Genomic DNA, 18,398 nt, shown 5'->3' with positions numbered 1-18,398 from the left:
AACAGAAGATGCTAGCTCAATTAATAATTTTAAATCTGAGATTGGTAGATTTTTACTGGACAAGGGTAGTGAGGGATATGGAGCTAAAGCAGGTGATTGAATTTAGTGTACAGATCATCCGTGTTCTCAATGAATCGAGTAACAGGGGCTCAATAACCTACTCCTGTTCCTATTCAAATTTCACAGTAAATATTGCACGGGTAGGTTTGTCTCTTAGAAACATAGAAACATAGAAATTTACAGCGCAGAAGGAGGCCATTTCGGCCCATTGTGTCCACGCCAGCCGACAAAGAGCCGCACTGCCCTTGGTCAGCAGCTCTAAAGGTTACATATAAAACTATGTACAATGACGGAAAGGCAAGAGCACCCAGTCCAACCAGTCTGCCTCATACAACTGTTACACCCCTTATACTGAAACATTCTACACACCACCCCAACCGGAGCCATGTGATCTGCTGGGAGAGGCAAAAACCAGATAAAAATCCAGGCCAATTTAGGGAGAAAAAATCTGGAAAAATTCCTCTCCGACCCATCCAGGAGATCGAAACTAGTCCAGGAGATCACCCTGGCCTTATTCGATTCCCTACAGTACTTACCATTATATCTGCGCCATCCAACAAAAGGTCAGTCAGTCTAATCCCAATTACCAGCTCTAGGTCGTAACCGTGCAGGTTACGGCACTTTAAGTGCATATCCAACCATCTGTTAAAAGTGGTGAGGGTTTCTGCATCCACCACTCTTCCAGGCAGCGAGTTCCAGATCCCCACAACCCTCTGTGTAAAGAAACCCCTGCTCAAATCCCCACTAAAACTTCCACCAACCAGCTTAAAACTATACCCCTCATAATAGACCCATCCAACAATGGAAATAGGCCCTTACTATCCACTATTTCCAGGTCCCTCAATATTTTGTACAACTCAATGAGGTCTCCTCTCAACCTCCTCTGTTCCAATGAGAACAAACCCAGCCTATCCAATCTGTCCTCATAACTAAGATTCCCCATTCCAGGCAGCATCCTAGTAAATCGCCTCTGCACCCTCTCTAGTGCAATCACGTCCTTCCTATAATACGATGACCAGAACTGCATGCATTACTCCAGCTGTGGCCTAACCAAAGTATTATGCAATTTAAGCATAACCTCCCTGCTCTTATATTCTATGCCTCGGCCAATAAAGGCAAGCATTCCATATGCCTTCTTAACCACCTTATCCACTTGGCCTGCTACTTTCAGGGATCTGTGGATTCTACTTGTTTCTGTAATAATACATTGTCGATAACAGGTTGAAAGTTCTTTCTGAATTTGTAATGTTTACTCTGGTATGTCAAGATATTGTTGAAAAAAAGTTATAATCAAGCAATGTGACAGAAAATCATTCTGAGTTAAGAGAAAAGCTTTAGGATGAATAAAATTGCCTCTCTTTCATGTTACAAATTTACAAGAGTTTTCTGGGGTGAAATTCGATCAGGCCAGAAAATGGGCTCGTGCCCATTCAAAGTAGTGCAGGCAGCACGCATAATTTGTTTTGCCTGCTCATTACAATGATTGGAGAGCTGAGCTCAGCGCTAAACACGCTGCTGGTTGGCTTAGCAATCAAGAGAGTTGGCTAATATAGGGTGCGGTCTATTGGCCAATTAAAGTTGCATTTCTGAAAAGGGAGTTGCTTTGTTCCAGAAGCACCTCATTGTCATTTTGCATGCAGCAATAGCTCAACAGGGAAGAGAAAGTGAAAGGAGATTCTCTGATGCTGCACTGGAGGTCTTGGTCCTGGGGCACAGAAAAGGAGACAGGACTGTTCCCTGCAGGAGGGCGGGATGCCTTCCAGGCAGCATGTCAGAAGGCAGTGGGAGGAGATAATAGAAGCCGTCCATGCCAAGTATGTTGCTTCCTGGACTGAGATCCAGTGCAGTAAGAAGTTTAGTGACCTCACACGAGTCGTCAAGGTGAGTGAATGCATCTTCAAATGCAATATCCCACCAACTGCACCATTCACTGCTAAGTGTAACCACGCCCCCATCATTCACCTACCAACAATATCTAGTAATCATAACCATATCATCACCTCACCCTCACACACTTACCACTGTTGCATGTCTCACGCCCACATCTCACACCTTGCACACAGTGAAAGATATTCAACCATGACAGGCACCACACCCAAACACATTGCACCAAATGCACTGACACACGTCCCTTTCTCTTGCAGGCCAAGTTGGCGCATAAGAGGTGTGAGCAGCAGCAGACAGGAAGAGGGCAGCCCATCATCATTAGAACCTCAATGTGCTGGAGGAGACAGTGCAGTGGATAATTGGCAGGGCTGTGGTGAGCATTGCTGATGACGGTACACTCATAACTAATCCTTCTCATCACATCCCACTTCCCCTTCATGGCACAATCTCTTCTTATTTACAAGCTGCTGATGGTGTAAGTCTGCCTCCCCTCACCACAACTCAATCCTTGTACCTTTCTCCTTTTAAATACCCAGAACAGGCAAAAGCCGAGCTTGTCCTTGATGTAGTGAGAGGAGGAAGGTGATGGAGAAGAAGAGGCACCATCACTCGATCTGACACTCCCGGGCACCGCTGAGAAAATGGCACTACACGTACTTTAGAGGGTAGTATAGAGGTGGGATCTGCATGTGTTGAGTCACTGGGCATGAGTGAGCTACAGCCAGGCCAGAGTGAAAGGGTAGCTCGGGTGCCAGTTCCATTGAGGGTGTGTTTGTATGCAAGTTCTGTTGAACAGGACTCAGGTGATGACTTTGATTGGGCGGCCTTCAGAAGAAGGGTGATGGGCATGCACATAGATATGCTTGGTGCAATGGCAGGCCTGCCAGAGAGCCTCTTGTCAGTGTCAAGAGCATGGAGGAATCCGCTTCAGCATTACACAGGGCTTTGCGTGGAGCTCGGAGCCAATGATTTCCAGACTGGAAGTGATGGGCATCTCCATTAGAACACTTGTGGACCCAACCATGATGCTGGGTGTGATGGTGATGTTGCAGCTTCCATTGCAGCACAAGTGGAGGGGGCCAACATCAGAGTGTTGCAGTGGAAGCTCAGACTGCTCTCATGAAGCTCAGCTTGCTGCCAAGCAACCTCAGACTGATGCCACCGTGACTGGGTTTACATGTGTGGAAAGGGCCTTGCAGGGTCTCATAGCAGTCCAGCAATTTGTGTTCCAACAGATGGCTAGGAATGCTAAGCCCACCAGAAGGTGGCATTGGCTCCGTGGACCAAGAACCTGCTGTCTTCTCTCAGGACCCCTGCCACTTCACCAGTATCCTTGCTGCTGCTTCTCAGCCAACCAGCACAGAATGCTGGCGCCCATGCCAAGGTGGAGTAGTCTACAGCCGGGCTTTCTAGGCCTGCTCGAGGTCATCCTACAAAGCCATCTGTAATCTCCCCCACGGAAAGTCAGCAGCCTTCCTGCAGCCATGCCACAACCATTGGAGTAGCGCTGCGTAGGAGCACTAGGGCAGGCAAAGGAACATGAAAGACAGGCACTAAGGAAATTCACAAGGGTGATTAGTAGATTTTGTTATGTAGTTTTGGATTGATTAATTTATAAATTATGTTTGGAATGTGCGTTTGGTGGTGGCTTTCATTTCAGCATTGTGTCCAAGAGGACGCTGTGATGTTCTGTGACAGAGGGATGGTAAGGTGGAAAGTGATAAGCAACGGGGATCTGATGTTTCTCCAGGGGATCAGTATTCTGATGAGGCACTCACGGATATCTGGAACGGGGATCTGCTGTCTGCCTCCTCCCATCCTGCTCCACCTGAGGTGGTTGCAGAACCCGTGGTGGCAAGGCCTGCACCCTCATGATGGGATAGCGAAGTTGTGGAGGACGAGCAAACCACCACAAAATGGGATGCCTGCTGCCCTGTGTACTGGAAGGCTCCTACCGAGTGGTCAAGACGGTGGAACCGTTCCTTTAGCACCCCAATAGTCTGCTCGATGAAGTTCCTTGTGGCAACATTGCTCTCATTATAGGAATGCTGGCCACTTCGAGTGGGGTTGCGGAGGGGAGTCATCAGCCAGCTGTAGACTGGATAGCCCATGTCTCTGAGCAGCCACCCCCGGGTTTGACTTGTTGGTTGGAAGAATGCTGGCACACCGGACTGCCGCAGGATGAAGGCACCATGACTGCTGCCAGAATACAGCACAACAACTGCAAATTAAATGAGTGGTAGCCATTGCGGTGCAGTACATCTCAGAACTGATGTGCAGTGCCCACAAAGCCAGGTGTGTGCAGTCGAAGGCGCCCTGCACCATGGGGAAGCCCAATATCCTGGCAAAGCCACATGCATGCTCCTCCTGCTTCTCTCTGTTCAGAGTGAAGACAAGGAAGTCCCTTCTCCTGGAGTACAGAGCCTCTGTGACCTCCTGGATGCAGCGATGGATGTCAAACTGCAAGATGTTAGCTATGTCTCCTGCTGCAGACTGGAAGGATCTGGTGGTGAAAACAAATGAGGGCCACGGCCACATTGAGGGCTACTGGCAATGCCATCATTGCCCTGCTCTGAGGCTGCAAGTCTGGTGGCAGCAGGTGGCAGAGTTCTGTGACCACCTCCTTGGTGAAGCAGAGCCTCCAAATACACTGCTCCTAGCTTAAGTGCAGGTAGTGCTCTCGGAAGACCCTAGTTGGGTAAGGCCTCCTACTGAGAGCCCTTCTCCTCCTCCCTCTGCAATCCTCTTCTTTGCTGCTTCTTCTCCATCGCCCCAGTCATGTTCCAGTGTGAGAGTAACTGCAAGTAGAGCCCCCATGACTGGAAGCAAGTGGTCTTAGCTGAACTCTTGAATTCAGATGCAAGGCCGACTCCATTTGTAGCACCACTCAGTCATTTCAGCAACTTTAAATAACTGTAGAAAGCTCCAAACTGTTGCACAAACTTACACCGAGCCAGTAGGAATCAAAAATCACATCAACTGCAAATTGTTTATTATTCCTTTAAATGCCGCTGATGGGGAGATCCCTTGTACAGGTGAAACATTTGTGGAGAGGGCGTTGAATGGAGTGGCAATGTTCAAAATGGGAGATCGTGTGTCAAATCAGCGTTGCACACTGATTGATGTCATGATCTGATTGAGTCGCATTTTTCTGGCAACAACGACGCAACCCAACCTCCTCAAAATGGCGGCCACCTAGGCCGCACCAGAAGTGGGCAGAACCGAAGCAGTTGCCATTTTTATGCCGAATCTGGCCTTAACTGCTGGCGCTAAGCTGCTGAATTTCACGGCTTTTATTTTTCATGAAGATCTAAGCTATCTCAGATTGAAAGGATTGATAATTTCTACAAATGGCTTGGCTTTAAGGGGTACTGAGATATTAATGTTGTACTTTCAGGCAGTCAGCAAAGAATGATGGACTTGTGGGAATTAAAGACATGGCAACTAAAGAATATCTACAATGTTTATTAATAAAAGATAAAAACTTTTTTGGAGCAGGTCTGGAAAAAAAACCTGCCAAACCACTTATTCAACGTAAACCCAACTATGTGGACTTTTTAAATTAAGGTTGTGTTTCTTAATCTGTATTTCGATGAGAAAACCAAAGCCACAACTTTTCGGAAATTGGTCCTCATTTCTCCAAGTATTCATTTTTTTCACTTACTGTTACAATGATTACTTATGAGAGTGTGCTGTACATTTAGAGAGCTTTCAAAAGGGAAATATATCAACATGTATGCTAATCACGTGCTAATGACTCTATCCTCTGATATAACAGTTATCAGTCATTTTTATGTCAGCGCAAGGTGACTGGAAATTATGAGTTAAGCTTTGTTGACAAAAGACTTTTGCCTGGGGCATCCGCCATACATGTGAATCATTTTATCTTTGGTGCTGAAGCTGCCATTCTGTGAAATAGTACTACTGCCTTTATTCCTTATAGCAGAGTAATGAAACATTTAAAAAAAATGCAGTACTACACATTTTTAACAAATAACTTAAGTGAGAGAAAAATATTCTCACTTGACAGCTTTCACATTTTTTCTCAACTAAAATGTGATTTGGGTTCTTGGAGCTTGCCACATAAATGTGACATGAAGCTAATAAAGACCAAACGCATAATGAGAAAAAAGCCATGCATCCATCAAACTTCTGTTTATATACTGCAAAGGTGAAGGAAGTTTGGATCTAACATCAGCAATAGTTGAGGGCCAGATTTTGCATTTCTAGCCAGATACAAATGACAGTATTTACTAAGTTCTTATTTGCTTTAAAGAAAAAAAAGGCAGGCCTAGAGGAGGTGTAAATAGGAATATCAGAATCATCAGCAACAGCTGCTGTTCGAAGTAACAGGGGCAGAGGTTATGGTCTGAAATTGTTGAACTCAATGTTGAATCCAGAAGGCTGTAAAGTGCCTAATAGAAAGATGAGGTGGTGTTCCTCCAGCTTTGTGGAACAGTGTAGGAGGTAAGGATAGAGTTGTCAGAGTCGGAGTGGTCTGGAGAATTAAAATGACAGGCAACCAGAAGCTCGGGGTCATGCTTGCGGACTGAACTTTACTTGTCACATTGCATTCTCATTTTGCCTTGCACCTTCATTCCTTTCGTCATTAAATCTCTCCTGCATTCCACCCTATCACTGACCTTCCCTTTTCAAACTGTCGGCATACCGCCGAGACCGAAGATGACAAAATTGATGGATTTTTTTTCGGCATTATGTCGGCGGTATGCCTGCGGTCTGCAATGGGCGGTATGTAACCTAGTAGTCAATCCAGAGCGAATTGCTCTTTGATGGACGGTGCGACACTGAACTCCGCATGCGCGATTTTTTTTTCCCGTTTTTTTTCACAGAAGCGTTTTACCCGCAACTTCGGGGCTCAGGGGTCACCCGTGCATATGCAGTGAGTTGAAGACGAGGGAGAGAGAGTGAGAAGGAGCTGCAAGCTAGTTGATGGGCAGTTACTTTAAAAACACATTGCAGAGTTAAAAATTATTCGTAACAACTAATAATTCTACAGTTTGAAGTGTAAGAAGGCATATTTTACAAAGCAAAAATCATAACAACATAAATATTATGGAAATGTTAAAAAAAATCGAAGCACAGGAACATCGAAAAGACAGGAGGTTGAGGGCGCCCGCCTTCGACGAGATGGAGTTACCTGCCCTTCTCGAGAATATTACAGAGGTACTCTGAGCTAACGAAGAGTGATCGTGGAAAGCCCCGCCCCAAAGGAGTACAACAGGATATGGTATCAGACTGGGGAGGCTGTGTCCTACACAAGTACCATGGTATGCACTAGGGAAAGGTGTTGTAAGAGGTGGAACAACCTGGTGAGTAACAACAAGAGTAAGTCATGATTTTATTTATGCCATGTACCATGTAAATGTAGGTTCAGTGTCACACGGATTATGTTATTTATCTTAAGGTTACGGTGATGTATTCGTGCTTTCAGGCAGTGACAAGAGGATCAACGCAGTGTTTTTTAATGTGTGTGTGTGTGTGTGTGTATGTGTGTGTGTGTATCTGTGTGTGTGTGTCTGCGATGTTAAATGGATTGAAGATTTTTACTTTCATTTACTTTACTTTCTGCAGAAGAAGACATCTGCAATAGCAGCTGATCAGCAGTGTATGGGGGGAGGACCCACAACCCAAGAGCCTCGGATTAAAATAGAGATCTGTGCCCTGTCCCTGGTCGGGGATAGTAACTGTGCCAACACCGGCATTGGAGCTGACCCATCCACACAGGATGGTAAGTTGAATACAATCCCAAGTCTGTGTTGCGGTCCTCTCATATCATGTAATATAATTGTAACTGTAATGTTGGCCTCATGTAATGTAATGTAAGTTTATTGCACTGTAATGTTGGGCTCATGTGATGTACTGCAATGTTTTGGGCATGTAATGCTATGCATATATGTATTGTGGGTCTGCGATATGTAATGCAGTACTGCAACAGTGGTGGACATTTAAGTAAAACTGCGATAAGTCACTGTACTCATGTAATCATGTAACCCTGACCCTTCCCCTAGTGCCAAGCATTTTAAAAAGCTGTTTTGTACTTCCAGACTCAGATGATTCAGACCACACCGACACAGAGAGACCAGACAACAGACCCACTGCCTCCACCTCTGGCGTCACCCAGCCCTCTCCCGACTTCACCAATGCCAGAGATAATGAAGAGTAAGAGTCGCTGATCCTGGAGCCAGTGGAAGTGGATGTTAAGTCTTGAATAAAGAGTCAGACTAGATACTGCGAGCTCAAATTAAGCTGTGACCATAGTCCTTTATTACAGATCTCAGAGTGCCTTTCCAGCCGGTGAGGCCTCCTTGTATAAAGGTGCTCCCAAGGGATTGTGGGATCCCTTGGGACTCCAAGGGATAAGCCCTCTGGTGGTTAGACATGTTATTTACAGGTTTACATACAAAACAACACTCCCCCCCCCCCCCCCCCCTCCCAAAGTCAATAGTTTGACTATTTACAATGTGAGTCGATCTGGGGCCTTCCTTTCCCTGGTTAATCGTCTTGGTGCAAATGTTGGTTTTGGTGAGTCGCTTGTTGGGCCCTCGCTGAGCTGCTGTGCAGCTGGCCTTGCTGGGCTGCTAGGGGTGGTGAGTCCTGCTGGGCTGCTGCGGGTGATGGGTTCTGCTTCATGATCAACCGCTGGTTCGGTTTCCACTTTTATGTGTGTTGGGGGGTTGAAAAAGGTGGAGTCTATTGCGGGTTGTTCTGGATAGTCCGTAAATCTGAGTTTGGTTTGGTCCAAGTGTTTCCTGGAGGTGAGTCCATTTGAGAGTTTGACCACAAACACCCTACTCCCCTCTTTGGCCAAAACAGTGCCAGGAAGCCACTTGGGACCATGTCCATAGTTAAAGACAAATACAGGATCATTTATCTCAATTTTGCATGGCACATTTGTGCGATCATGATATGTATTCTGTTGAAGCTGCCTGCTCTCTACCTGTTCATGTAGTTCAGGGTGGACTAACGAGAGCCTTGCCTTAAGTGTTCTTTTCATGGGCAGTTCAGCGGGAGGGACCCCAGTGAGCGAGTGGGGTCTTGTGCAGTAACTGAGCAGGACTCGGGATAAGTGAGTCTGCAGTGAGCGTTCAGTTACTCTTTTCAAGCTCCGTTTGATTGTTTGAACTGCTCGTTCTGCCTGACCATTGGACGCTGGTTTAAATGGGGCAAATGTGACATGTTTGATCCCATTGCGGGTCATGAACTCCTTGAACTCGGCACTGGTAAAGCACGGCCCATTGTCACTTACAAAGACATCAGGCAGGCCATGCATGGCAAACATGGCCCGACGGCTTTCAATGGTGGCAGCGGACGTGCTTGCCGACATTATCACACATTCAATCCATCTGGAGTACGCATCTACAAACACTAAGAATATTTTTCCCAAGAATGGGCCTGCATAGTCGACATGGACCCTGGACCACGGTTTGGAGGGCCAGGACCATAAACTTAGTGGCGCCTCCCTGGGTGCATTGCTTAACTGTGACCATGTATTACATTTGTGCACGCAGGACTCTAAGGCTGCATCGATACCGGGCCACCACACGTGGGATCTGGCTATTGCTTTCATCATTACGATGCCTGGGTGGGTGCTGTGGAGATCATTAATGAAAGTGTCCCTGCCCTTTTTTGGGACCACTACCTGATTACCCCATCGGAGGTAGTCTGCCTGTACAGACATTTCACCCTAGTGCCGCTGGTACAGCTTTATTTCTTCCTGCATCTCTAACGGGACACTAGTCCAACTTCCGTGGAGCACACAGTTTTTTACTAAGGACAGTAAGGGGTCCTGGCTCATCCAGGTTCTAATCTATCGGGCGGTAACAGGTGATTGCTCACTCTCGAATGCTTCCATTACCATAACTAAATCTGTAGGCTGTGCCATCTCCACCCCAGTGGTGGGCGATGGCAGCTAGCTGAGATCATCATTTCTGTGCCTGGCCTGTGGTGGATGGCATAGTTGAATGCGGACAATGTGAGCGCCCATCTCTGGATGCGGGCCGATGCATTCGTATTTATCCCCTTGCTTTCCGAAAAGAGGGATATAAGCGGCTTGTGGTCGGTTTCCAATTCAAATTTGAGCCCGAACAGATATTGATGCATTTTCTTTACCTCGTAAACACATGCTAACGCTTCTTTTTCGATCATACTGTAGGCCCTCTCGGCCTTAGACAGACTTCTGAATGCATAAGCAACTGATTGCAATTTCCCAAATTCATTAGCTTGTTCCAATACACACCCGATGACGACGCATCACAAGCTAGTACCAAACGTTTACATGGATCGTACAACACAAGCAATTTGTTTGAACATAACAGCTTCCTACCTTTCTCAAAGGCATTTTCTTGGCTTTTACCCCATACCCATTCATCTCCTTTACGCAGTAAAGAGTGCAGGGGCTCTAACAATGTGCTAAGACCCGGTAAGAAGTTACCAAAATGGTTCAGGAGTCCTAGAAATGACCGCAGTTCCGTCAGATTCTGTGGTCTCGGTGCGTTTTTGATTGCCTCCGTCTTCGAATCGGTGGGCCTGATGCCATCCACCGTGATTTTTCTCCCCAGGAACTCCATTTCAGGTGCCAGGAAAATGCACTTCGAGCATTTTAGCCTGAACCCCACACAAGTACGCCGACTAAGAACCTCCTCCAGGTTCTGCAGGTGCTCGACCGTGTCCTGACCTGTAACCAAGATGTCGCCCTGGAAGACCACGGGACCGACTTCAGCACGCTTTCCATGTTACTCTGGAATATCACCGCGGCCGATCAAATCCCAAATGGACATCTGTTGTAAATGAGGAGACCTTTGTGCGTGTTGATGCAGGTGAGGCCCTTCAATGATTCCTCCAGCTCCTGTGTCATGTAGGCCGAGGTCAATTCTAGCTTCGTGAACGTTTTCCCCCCCGCCAGCATCGCAAATATGTCATCTGCCTTCGGTAGCGGGTATTGATCTTGCAGTGAGAAACGATTGATAATTACTTTGTAATCACCACAAACTCTGACAGTGCCGTCTCCCTTGAGGACTGGAACAATCAGACTGGCCCACTCATTGAATTCGATCGGCGAAGTGATGCCCTCTTGTTGCAGCCTGTACAGCTCGATCTCCACCCTCTCTCTCATCATGTAAGGTACTGCTCTCGCCTTGCGATGGATGGGTTGTGCTCCCGGAATCAAATGGATCTGCATTTTTGCTCCTTGGAACTTCCCGATGCCTGGTTCGAACAGCGAGGGGAACTTGTTTAGGACCTGGGCACAAGAGGTGTCATCGGCGGATGAAAGCACTCAGACGTCATCCCAGTTCCAGCATATCTTTCCCAGCCAGCTCCTGCCAAACAGCATGGGGCCATCGCCCGGTACCATCCAGAGTGGTAACTCATGCACCGCTCCATCGTAGGAGATCTTTACGATAGCTATGCCGATTACGGGAATCAGTTCCTTTGTATACGTTCTCAGTTTAGCACGAATGGGAATCAGGACTGGCCTTGAGGCCTTGTTGCACCACAACTTGTCGAAAGTCTTTTTGCTCATTATGGACTGGCTTGCGCCCATGTCCAGCTCCATGGTCACTGGGAGTCCATTTAATTCAACCTTCAGCATTATCGGGGGACACGTTGTGGTAAATGTGTGTACCCCATATACCTCTGCCTCGTCAGTCTGAGGCTCTGGTTCGTCATGATCCACCGTGGATCTGTCCTCCTCTGCAACATGGTGGGCCCTCACTCCCTCCCTCCCCACTCCCTCCCTCCCTCCCGCCCGCCCGCCATCGGGAATGGCTGCCTCCTCCCCCCCCGCTGCGGTCGGGAACGGCTGCCTCAACTTGTGAGACTTCCTACAGCATTCTCCCTGGCTGAAGCACTTTCACACAGGTAGGAAGATGGTTTATTTAATCTTTTCTTTGCTTATAAATTTTTATTCAGGTTGGATTTATTTGTATAATATTTGTATAAGTATAAATAAGGATTTATTGTAGAATTTAATGACTTCCCTTCCCCCCCCTCCCTCCCCCCCCCCCACCTCGTTCCGGACGTCTAATTTGTAACCTGCGCCTGATTTTTTAATGTGTAGACAAGGTTTTTTCAGTTCTACAAAAATCTTCACTTGCTCCATTCTAAGTTAGTTTGGAGTACATTTTCACTGTGGAAACTTTGAAATCAGGCGTCAGTGGCCGGACACACCCCCTTTTGAAGAAAAAATTCTGTTCCAAAGTGGAACTGTTCTATCTGACTAGAACTGCAGAAAAAAAAATGTGGAGAATTGCGATTTCTAAGATAGTCCGTTCTCCACCAGTTGCTCCTAAAAATCAGGCGCAAATCATGTGGAAACTTGGGGCCATAGTCACTATAGTTCAAGTCCAACACTTTACCTCAAGGAATCATTATTAGAGCATCTAAGGACACAATTGGCGATGAGATTACAAACTTTCACAGGAAAATGGCTACCCTTAGTACGTTGCAGCAGTTCGCTGATGGTGATGATTGGGATGCCTTTGTGGAGAGGCTCGAACATTTCTTCACAGCAAACGACCTGGCAGTAGACGACCCAACCACATTGGCTGATAAACGCAGAGCTATCCTGCTAACCAGTTGTGGGCCCAACGTCTATGCCCTTGTCAGGGGCTTGCTGGTGCCAGAAAAAACAACGACCAAAACATACAAGGAGCTCGTAACCCCGATCCATGAGCAACTCAAGCCCAAGGAGAGCATCCTCACAGCCAGATACCGGTTCTACACCCACCGACGGCCCGAAGGCCAGGAAATTGCGAAATACACCGCAGACCTCAGGAGGCTGGCGGCACCATGTGAGTTCGGCAACCACCTCAATGAAGCGTTGCGGAACATTTTTGTCATTGGAATTGGCCATGAGGGCCTTCTTCATAAGCTACTGTCGGTGGATACTACAGTCACACTGCAGGAGGCCAACTCTGTGAGCCAGTCATTCATGACCTTGACCTGCAGCTCTAGGCAGACGACTCACCCTCAGGACTCAAATCCGGCAGGTACTGTGCACAGAGTGTGCACAGTTTAGAGGCTAGAGCGCGAACCCTCTCAGGGAAGAGAGAACAGGCCCCCGAGCCCCTTAACTCAGAGTCCGCTGAGGGGGGTTAATTGAGTAGCTTCATGCTGCCGTTCTGGAGGGAATCACAGGGCTCACCAGAGCCGCTTTAAAGACTATGTATGCAAAGGCTGCAGCACAAAGAGCCACCTCCAGTGAATGTGTAAGAAAAATATGACTCACTGAGTCGATGAAGAGTCTGCAGATGGCCATGAATCCAGCGCGGATTATGAAACAATAGGCAGAGAGGCAGCTCAGCCCCACGATGAACTATATAGCATGTTTACCTGCACCACCGAGTGTTCCCCGCTGAAGATGGAAGTCGAGATAGATGGCGTTCCAGTCTTCATGGAAGTGGACATGGGGGCGAGCCAGTCAGTAATGAATCAAGAAGCCTTAGAGAAGCTATGGGACAATCAAGCTGAACGACCCAAGTTGGTCCTGGTTCAAGCAAAGCTGCACACCTACACCGATGAAATGATCCCAGTCGTTGGTAGTGCAAATGTAAAGGTACTCCATGATGATGCGGTGCACAAGTTACCTCTGTGGATTGTTGCAGGTGATGGACCAACGCTAGTCGGGAGAAAGTGGATGGAGAAGATCCATTGGAAGTGGAAAGACTTCAATCTTCCAGCGATCGACGTCCTCTGCATTCGGAGGCACAGCAAGCCCTCACTTGAAGGTGGACCCGGCACCAGAGAGCAGACCAGCACAGCACCCGAGGCACAGACCGCTCAGCACTGGAGGTGATCCAGCTGAGACGACCCATCCAGCAGCTCTGGAACTAGTTTGTCCTTACGCACCGGTTACCGCATCGATAATGTATCTCACCAGTCTAACGTACTTGACTCACAACAGAACCACTAATGTAATGCAACCTTGTTTTTCTGAACTTGAATGTACATGAATGCAATGAGCCTCCGGCATAATCTATATGTGAGGGGGTGTGGAGGGGGGGCGGGGGAAGAATGGAGTGGTCAGGGAGGCACACAAACAGCAACCAGCAGCACTCTACTGCACCAACCACTTACCCAAGATTGAAACGACCTGCCAAGCGTCAATCAGATTGAGCCCAGATAGAGCTAAGCCCAGAGCACAATGCGGAGGCAATTTGCACTAAAGGCTTAGGGGAGAGTGATGTCATGAATCCTACATGGCTACTGTTGGTACTATCACAAGGTGTGCCACCAGAGGGCACAGCAATGGGAGACTTGTAGGTTACCTGTACAGGTGTGCCTGGTCTAGTATAAAAGGCAGGCCACCAGGTGTGATCCTCACTCTGGAGTTAACTAATAAAGGACTAAGGTCACTACAGTTCAAGTACGGGGTTAGACAGGTTAGATGCAGGAAGAATGTTCCCAATGTTGGGGAAGTCCAGAACCAGGGGACACAGTCTAAGGATAACGGGGAAGCCATTTAGGACCGAGATGAGGAGGAATTTCTTCACCCAGAGAGTGGTGAACCTGTGGAATTCTCTACCACAGAAAGTTGTTGAGGCCAATTCACTAAATATATTCAAAAAGGAGTTAGATGAAGTCCTTACTACTAGGGGAATCAAGGGGTATGGTGAGAAAGCAGGAATGGGGTACTGAAGTTGCATGTTCAGCCATGAACTCATTGAATGGCGGTGCAGGCTAGAAGGGCCGAATGGCCTACTCCTGCACCTATTTTCTATGTTTCTATGTTTCTATATTGCATCATGGAGTCATTATTAGAGCATCTAAGGACATAACAGACTGCAGTACTCTAGATGCGGCCTCACCAATACCTTGTACATTTGTGGAAGGACTTCTCTGCTTTTGTAATCTATCCCCCCTTGCAATAAAGACCAACATTCCATTTGTCTTCCTGAATAATTGCTGTACCTGCATACTAACTTTTTGTGTTTCGTGCACAAGGACTCCCAAGTCCCTCTGTACTGCAGCACTTTGCGATTTTTCTCCATTTAAATTATAATTTGCTTTTCTACTTTTTCTGCCAAAGTGGATCACCTCACATTTTCCCACATTATACTCCATTTGCCAAATGTTTGCCCACTAACTTAGCCTGTCTATATCCCTTTGCAGATTGTTTGTGTCCTCCTCACAATTTGCTTTCCCACCCATCTTTGTAACATCAGCAAACTAGACTACATTACACTCGGTCCCTTCATTCAAGTCATTAATATAGATTGTAAATAGTTGAGGACCCAGCACCAATCCCTGCGGCACCCTTGCATCACTGTTTGGCAACCGGAAAATGACCCATTTATCTCGACCCACTGTTTTCTGTTCATTAGCCAATCAGCTATCCATGCTAATATATTACCCCCAACCCTGTGAACTTTATCTTGTGCAGTAACCTTTTATGTGGCACCTTATCGAATGGTTTCTGGAAATCCAAATACACCACATCCACTGGTTCCCCCTTATCCACCATGCTCGTTACATCCCCAAAGAACTCCATCAAATGTGTCAAACATGATTTCCCTTTCATAAAACCACGCTGACTCTGCTTGATGGAATTATGCTTTTCCAAATGTCCCACTACTGCTTCCTTAGTAATGGACTCCAGCATTTTCCCAATGACAGATGTTAGGCTAACTGGTCTATAGTTTCCTGCTTTTTGTCTGTCACTGATGAATATTTCACCGAGCGGTATGTAGGTGGTTTTTTTCACATCGCATTTTTGGGCAGTACGTGGGTGGTAGTGGGCAGTATATCAAGGAATTTTGGGCCCATCCTCTGTTTCCCTCTCCACAGATGCTGCCTGACCTGTTGAGTGTTTCTTGCATTTTTATGTTTTTATTCCCTCCTCCACACACTGGATGTGAACCAAGAACATTATCAGTATTTCTGGCAGTCCACCTGTGTTCCGTGAATGATTACACTCTGAGCAGCTTTCCAAATTCTGTAGAACAAGGACACATCATTTCACCAGGCTACTGCTGATCTAGTTAATGGCCATGTTTTGATAGGGAGTAAAATGTGTACCTCAAAATGTGCCACTTTAACTCGGCATATCCCAAATTGGCAGCTAAATCTGGATCTTGTCCCCCTTCCCTGACTTTGAAACAATGTTGCTGGATTTTAATATCTGAACCTAAAAGTATTAGTCCTCAGACTTTGTTTTGGAGTTATAGGAGTTGAGGAATATGCAATGACTTTTTTTTACAAGTTTCAAGCCAAGGTTTTAACATATTATATATTGATGGTATGTAGTTTAAAAATTAATTTATTAAGACACATACCACGCTTACTTCCATCATTTATATTTATGGAAAACATCATTGCATTAAACTTATTCGAAACACTTAAATAAGTACTAAATAAATAAATAGCACAAAAATGAAAATATTAGGTTATTTGAACATTATGCTTAATATGAGTGCTCCTCATTTTAGCCATTTGCCCTGATTTTTAGGACCTGGAACCGTGATTTTCATTTCTACTTTAGAGAAATATGGTCGAGGTCAATCTGCCCCTACTTAATAAGAAAAATAAGAGTGTAAGAAGTAGGAGCAGCAAGTAATTAGGAAAGCAAATGGTATATTAGACTTTATTACAAAGGGAGTAAAGAAATGTTATTAGGTTAAAAAGAATGTTAAAAGACTTCTGTATCTCAAAAAAAAATACCATTATCATAGCACAACACAATGCCAACCTCAAATAATTCAGCAAGTAGTGAATGGTAACTTTACTCACCAAACTCTCTGGAGACAGTGATAGAATAAACACAATTGTGTCCAGTGCTATAATTTCTGGGATAGTTTGGCGACAGCACGGTACCATCGGAACCTGTGGATCGACTTCCACATGGAGCTGAAAGATAAATTTGTATTTTACAAATATTAATAATAACTTAGAGTTCACTCTGGAAAAAAAAGTAATTATGATAAACAGCGATTTTCAGATAAATCCTGCTTTCTCCTGAAAGCAAAATATTTTCAGCCGTTTGCTATGCTCCCAGTTTCAAGTCCCAAAACACCCTTCAATTTATTTTTCTCTGCCTCAGTGATAGCTGCTTGCTTCCACAAAGCCTGTCTACTTCCATCGGCAGAGTTGACTGCTCATGGCAGTGGTATTCTTCACAAAGAGTGAGTAAATGTGGCTGTGAATTGTAAATAAACCCAGGCTGAAAATCCCAAAGCACTCTGAGACTGTTTGATTGCACCAAGCAGAAGCTAAGCCTTCCTTTGTTTTAAGTCAGAGGTAATTTTGATCAAAGATCATTTGGAAAGCTTTAAACCGGCATTGAAGTGCCTGGAGAAAGGAATTAAACTTCATGCTGAGTTAGTCAGGTTCAAGTTCAATGTTCTTGATAGAGCTGCGTGGATCTGAACACAGTCCTCTGAGGTTGTTTGATCATTACTTTTCACTAGCAGCCCTGCTAATTATAGCCCGTGACTGGCCAACAGGTGTTAAACTTATATCAATGCAGATTGTGCATCAGAAATGAACATTTTGGTACATTCAGCATTTAGACCAGGCTCACCAGTCATTCTAAATAATCAATCCAGTTTTATAAAGGCCCATCTCCCCGTGCACCCCCTCCACTCGCCATCAAGAATTTCCATGTTGTTCCGTCTGCCCTGCAGTAAATGAACTTTAAGCAAGTGACATCCATGCACAGTCACCCACTATTTTATTTGGACTGGGCAGCATATCGCCATAGACATGCTGGGCTCTGCTTTTATATGGCGATCACAAACAGCAGACATGTTAGACTGGCTTCTTGCATTTTCCCAACTAAAGCAAGATCCTTTATTCACCTGACAAAGTCACAAGCTGCTTTATATTGCTGCCCTCGTGTATTCAGCGGTAATAACAAAGTAGACGTGCCACATTCACTAATGCCGACGGCCAGGAAGACCTGGTAAAGAATGGGTTTTCCCACCACTTACACCAGTAATGCACTGGAGCAAGAGAAAAGCAACTGCAGATTCACTTTTTATTTTGAGTCCGTGATACTGTTGGGATAAGGAAGCAAAGTTTGTTTACATTATGGAGCACATCTATTTGACTGAAATTGGGTCTCCTTTTGTCAGCTGTGACAGACTCCAGTTTCTTCTGCACCCCAATTTCTGAACTGCTTCATGGGATAAGTACAGGCAACTGCTACCCATGCATACTCACAAACTACAAGCACCTAATCTGTACTATCTCATCTATGTATGCCATGTGCATTCACAATATTGGGCCACAAATGACGCACAGAAAGATAAACCCTCTTTCAAATCTTTTATTAATCAATCATCTACAGTGCACAACTTTATTCACAAATCATCTCACTTGCTGATAAAATACTGAACAGCAGCAAGCCAAGGTAAGGGATAGAAATAAGGTTGCTTATCGGGCAGTGACAGGACAAATTGGTGTTTGAAAAGATCTCGCAAGAATTCCACACT

The 18,398-nt window shown here is 45.8% G+C and overlaps 1 protein-coding gene across 1 annotated transcript in view; it reads right to left on the bottom strand.

Annotated features, from left to right (window-relative positions):
- Positions 1 to 18,398, bottom strand: part of csmd3b (CUB and Sushi multiple domains 3b) — a 3,002,015-nt gene that overhangs the window by 304,769 nt on the left and 2,678,848 nt on the right. The window contains exon 31 of the mRNA XM_070874966.1: positions 16,696 to 16,812. Coding sequence (XP_070731067.1) covers positions 16,696 to 16,812 — 117 coding nt within the window. The remainder of the gene's footprint in view (positions 1 to 16,695; positions 16,813 to 18,398) is intronic.

The sequence above is a fragment of the Pristiophorus japonicus genome, chromosome 1 (assembly GCF_044704955.1).
Source record: "Pristiophorus japonicus isolate sPriJap1 chromosome 1, sPriJap1.hap1, whole genome shotgun sequence".
NCBI classification, from domain to species: Eukaryota; Metazoa; Chordata; class Chondrichthyes; family Pristiophoridae; genus Pristiophorus; species Pristiophorus japonicus.
Note: the sequence above shows the minus strand (reverse complement) of the source record. Positions and strands in the feature narration are given on the sequence as shown.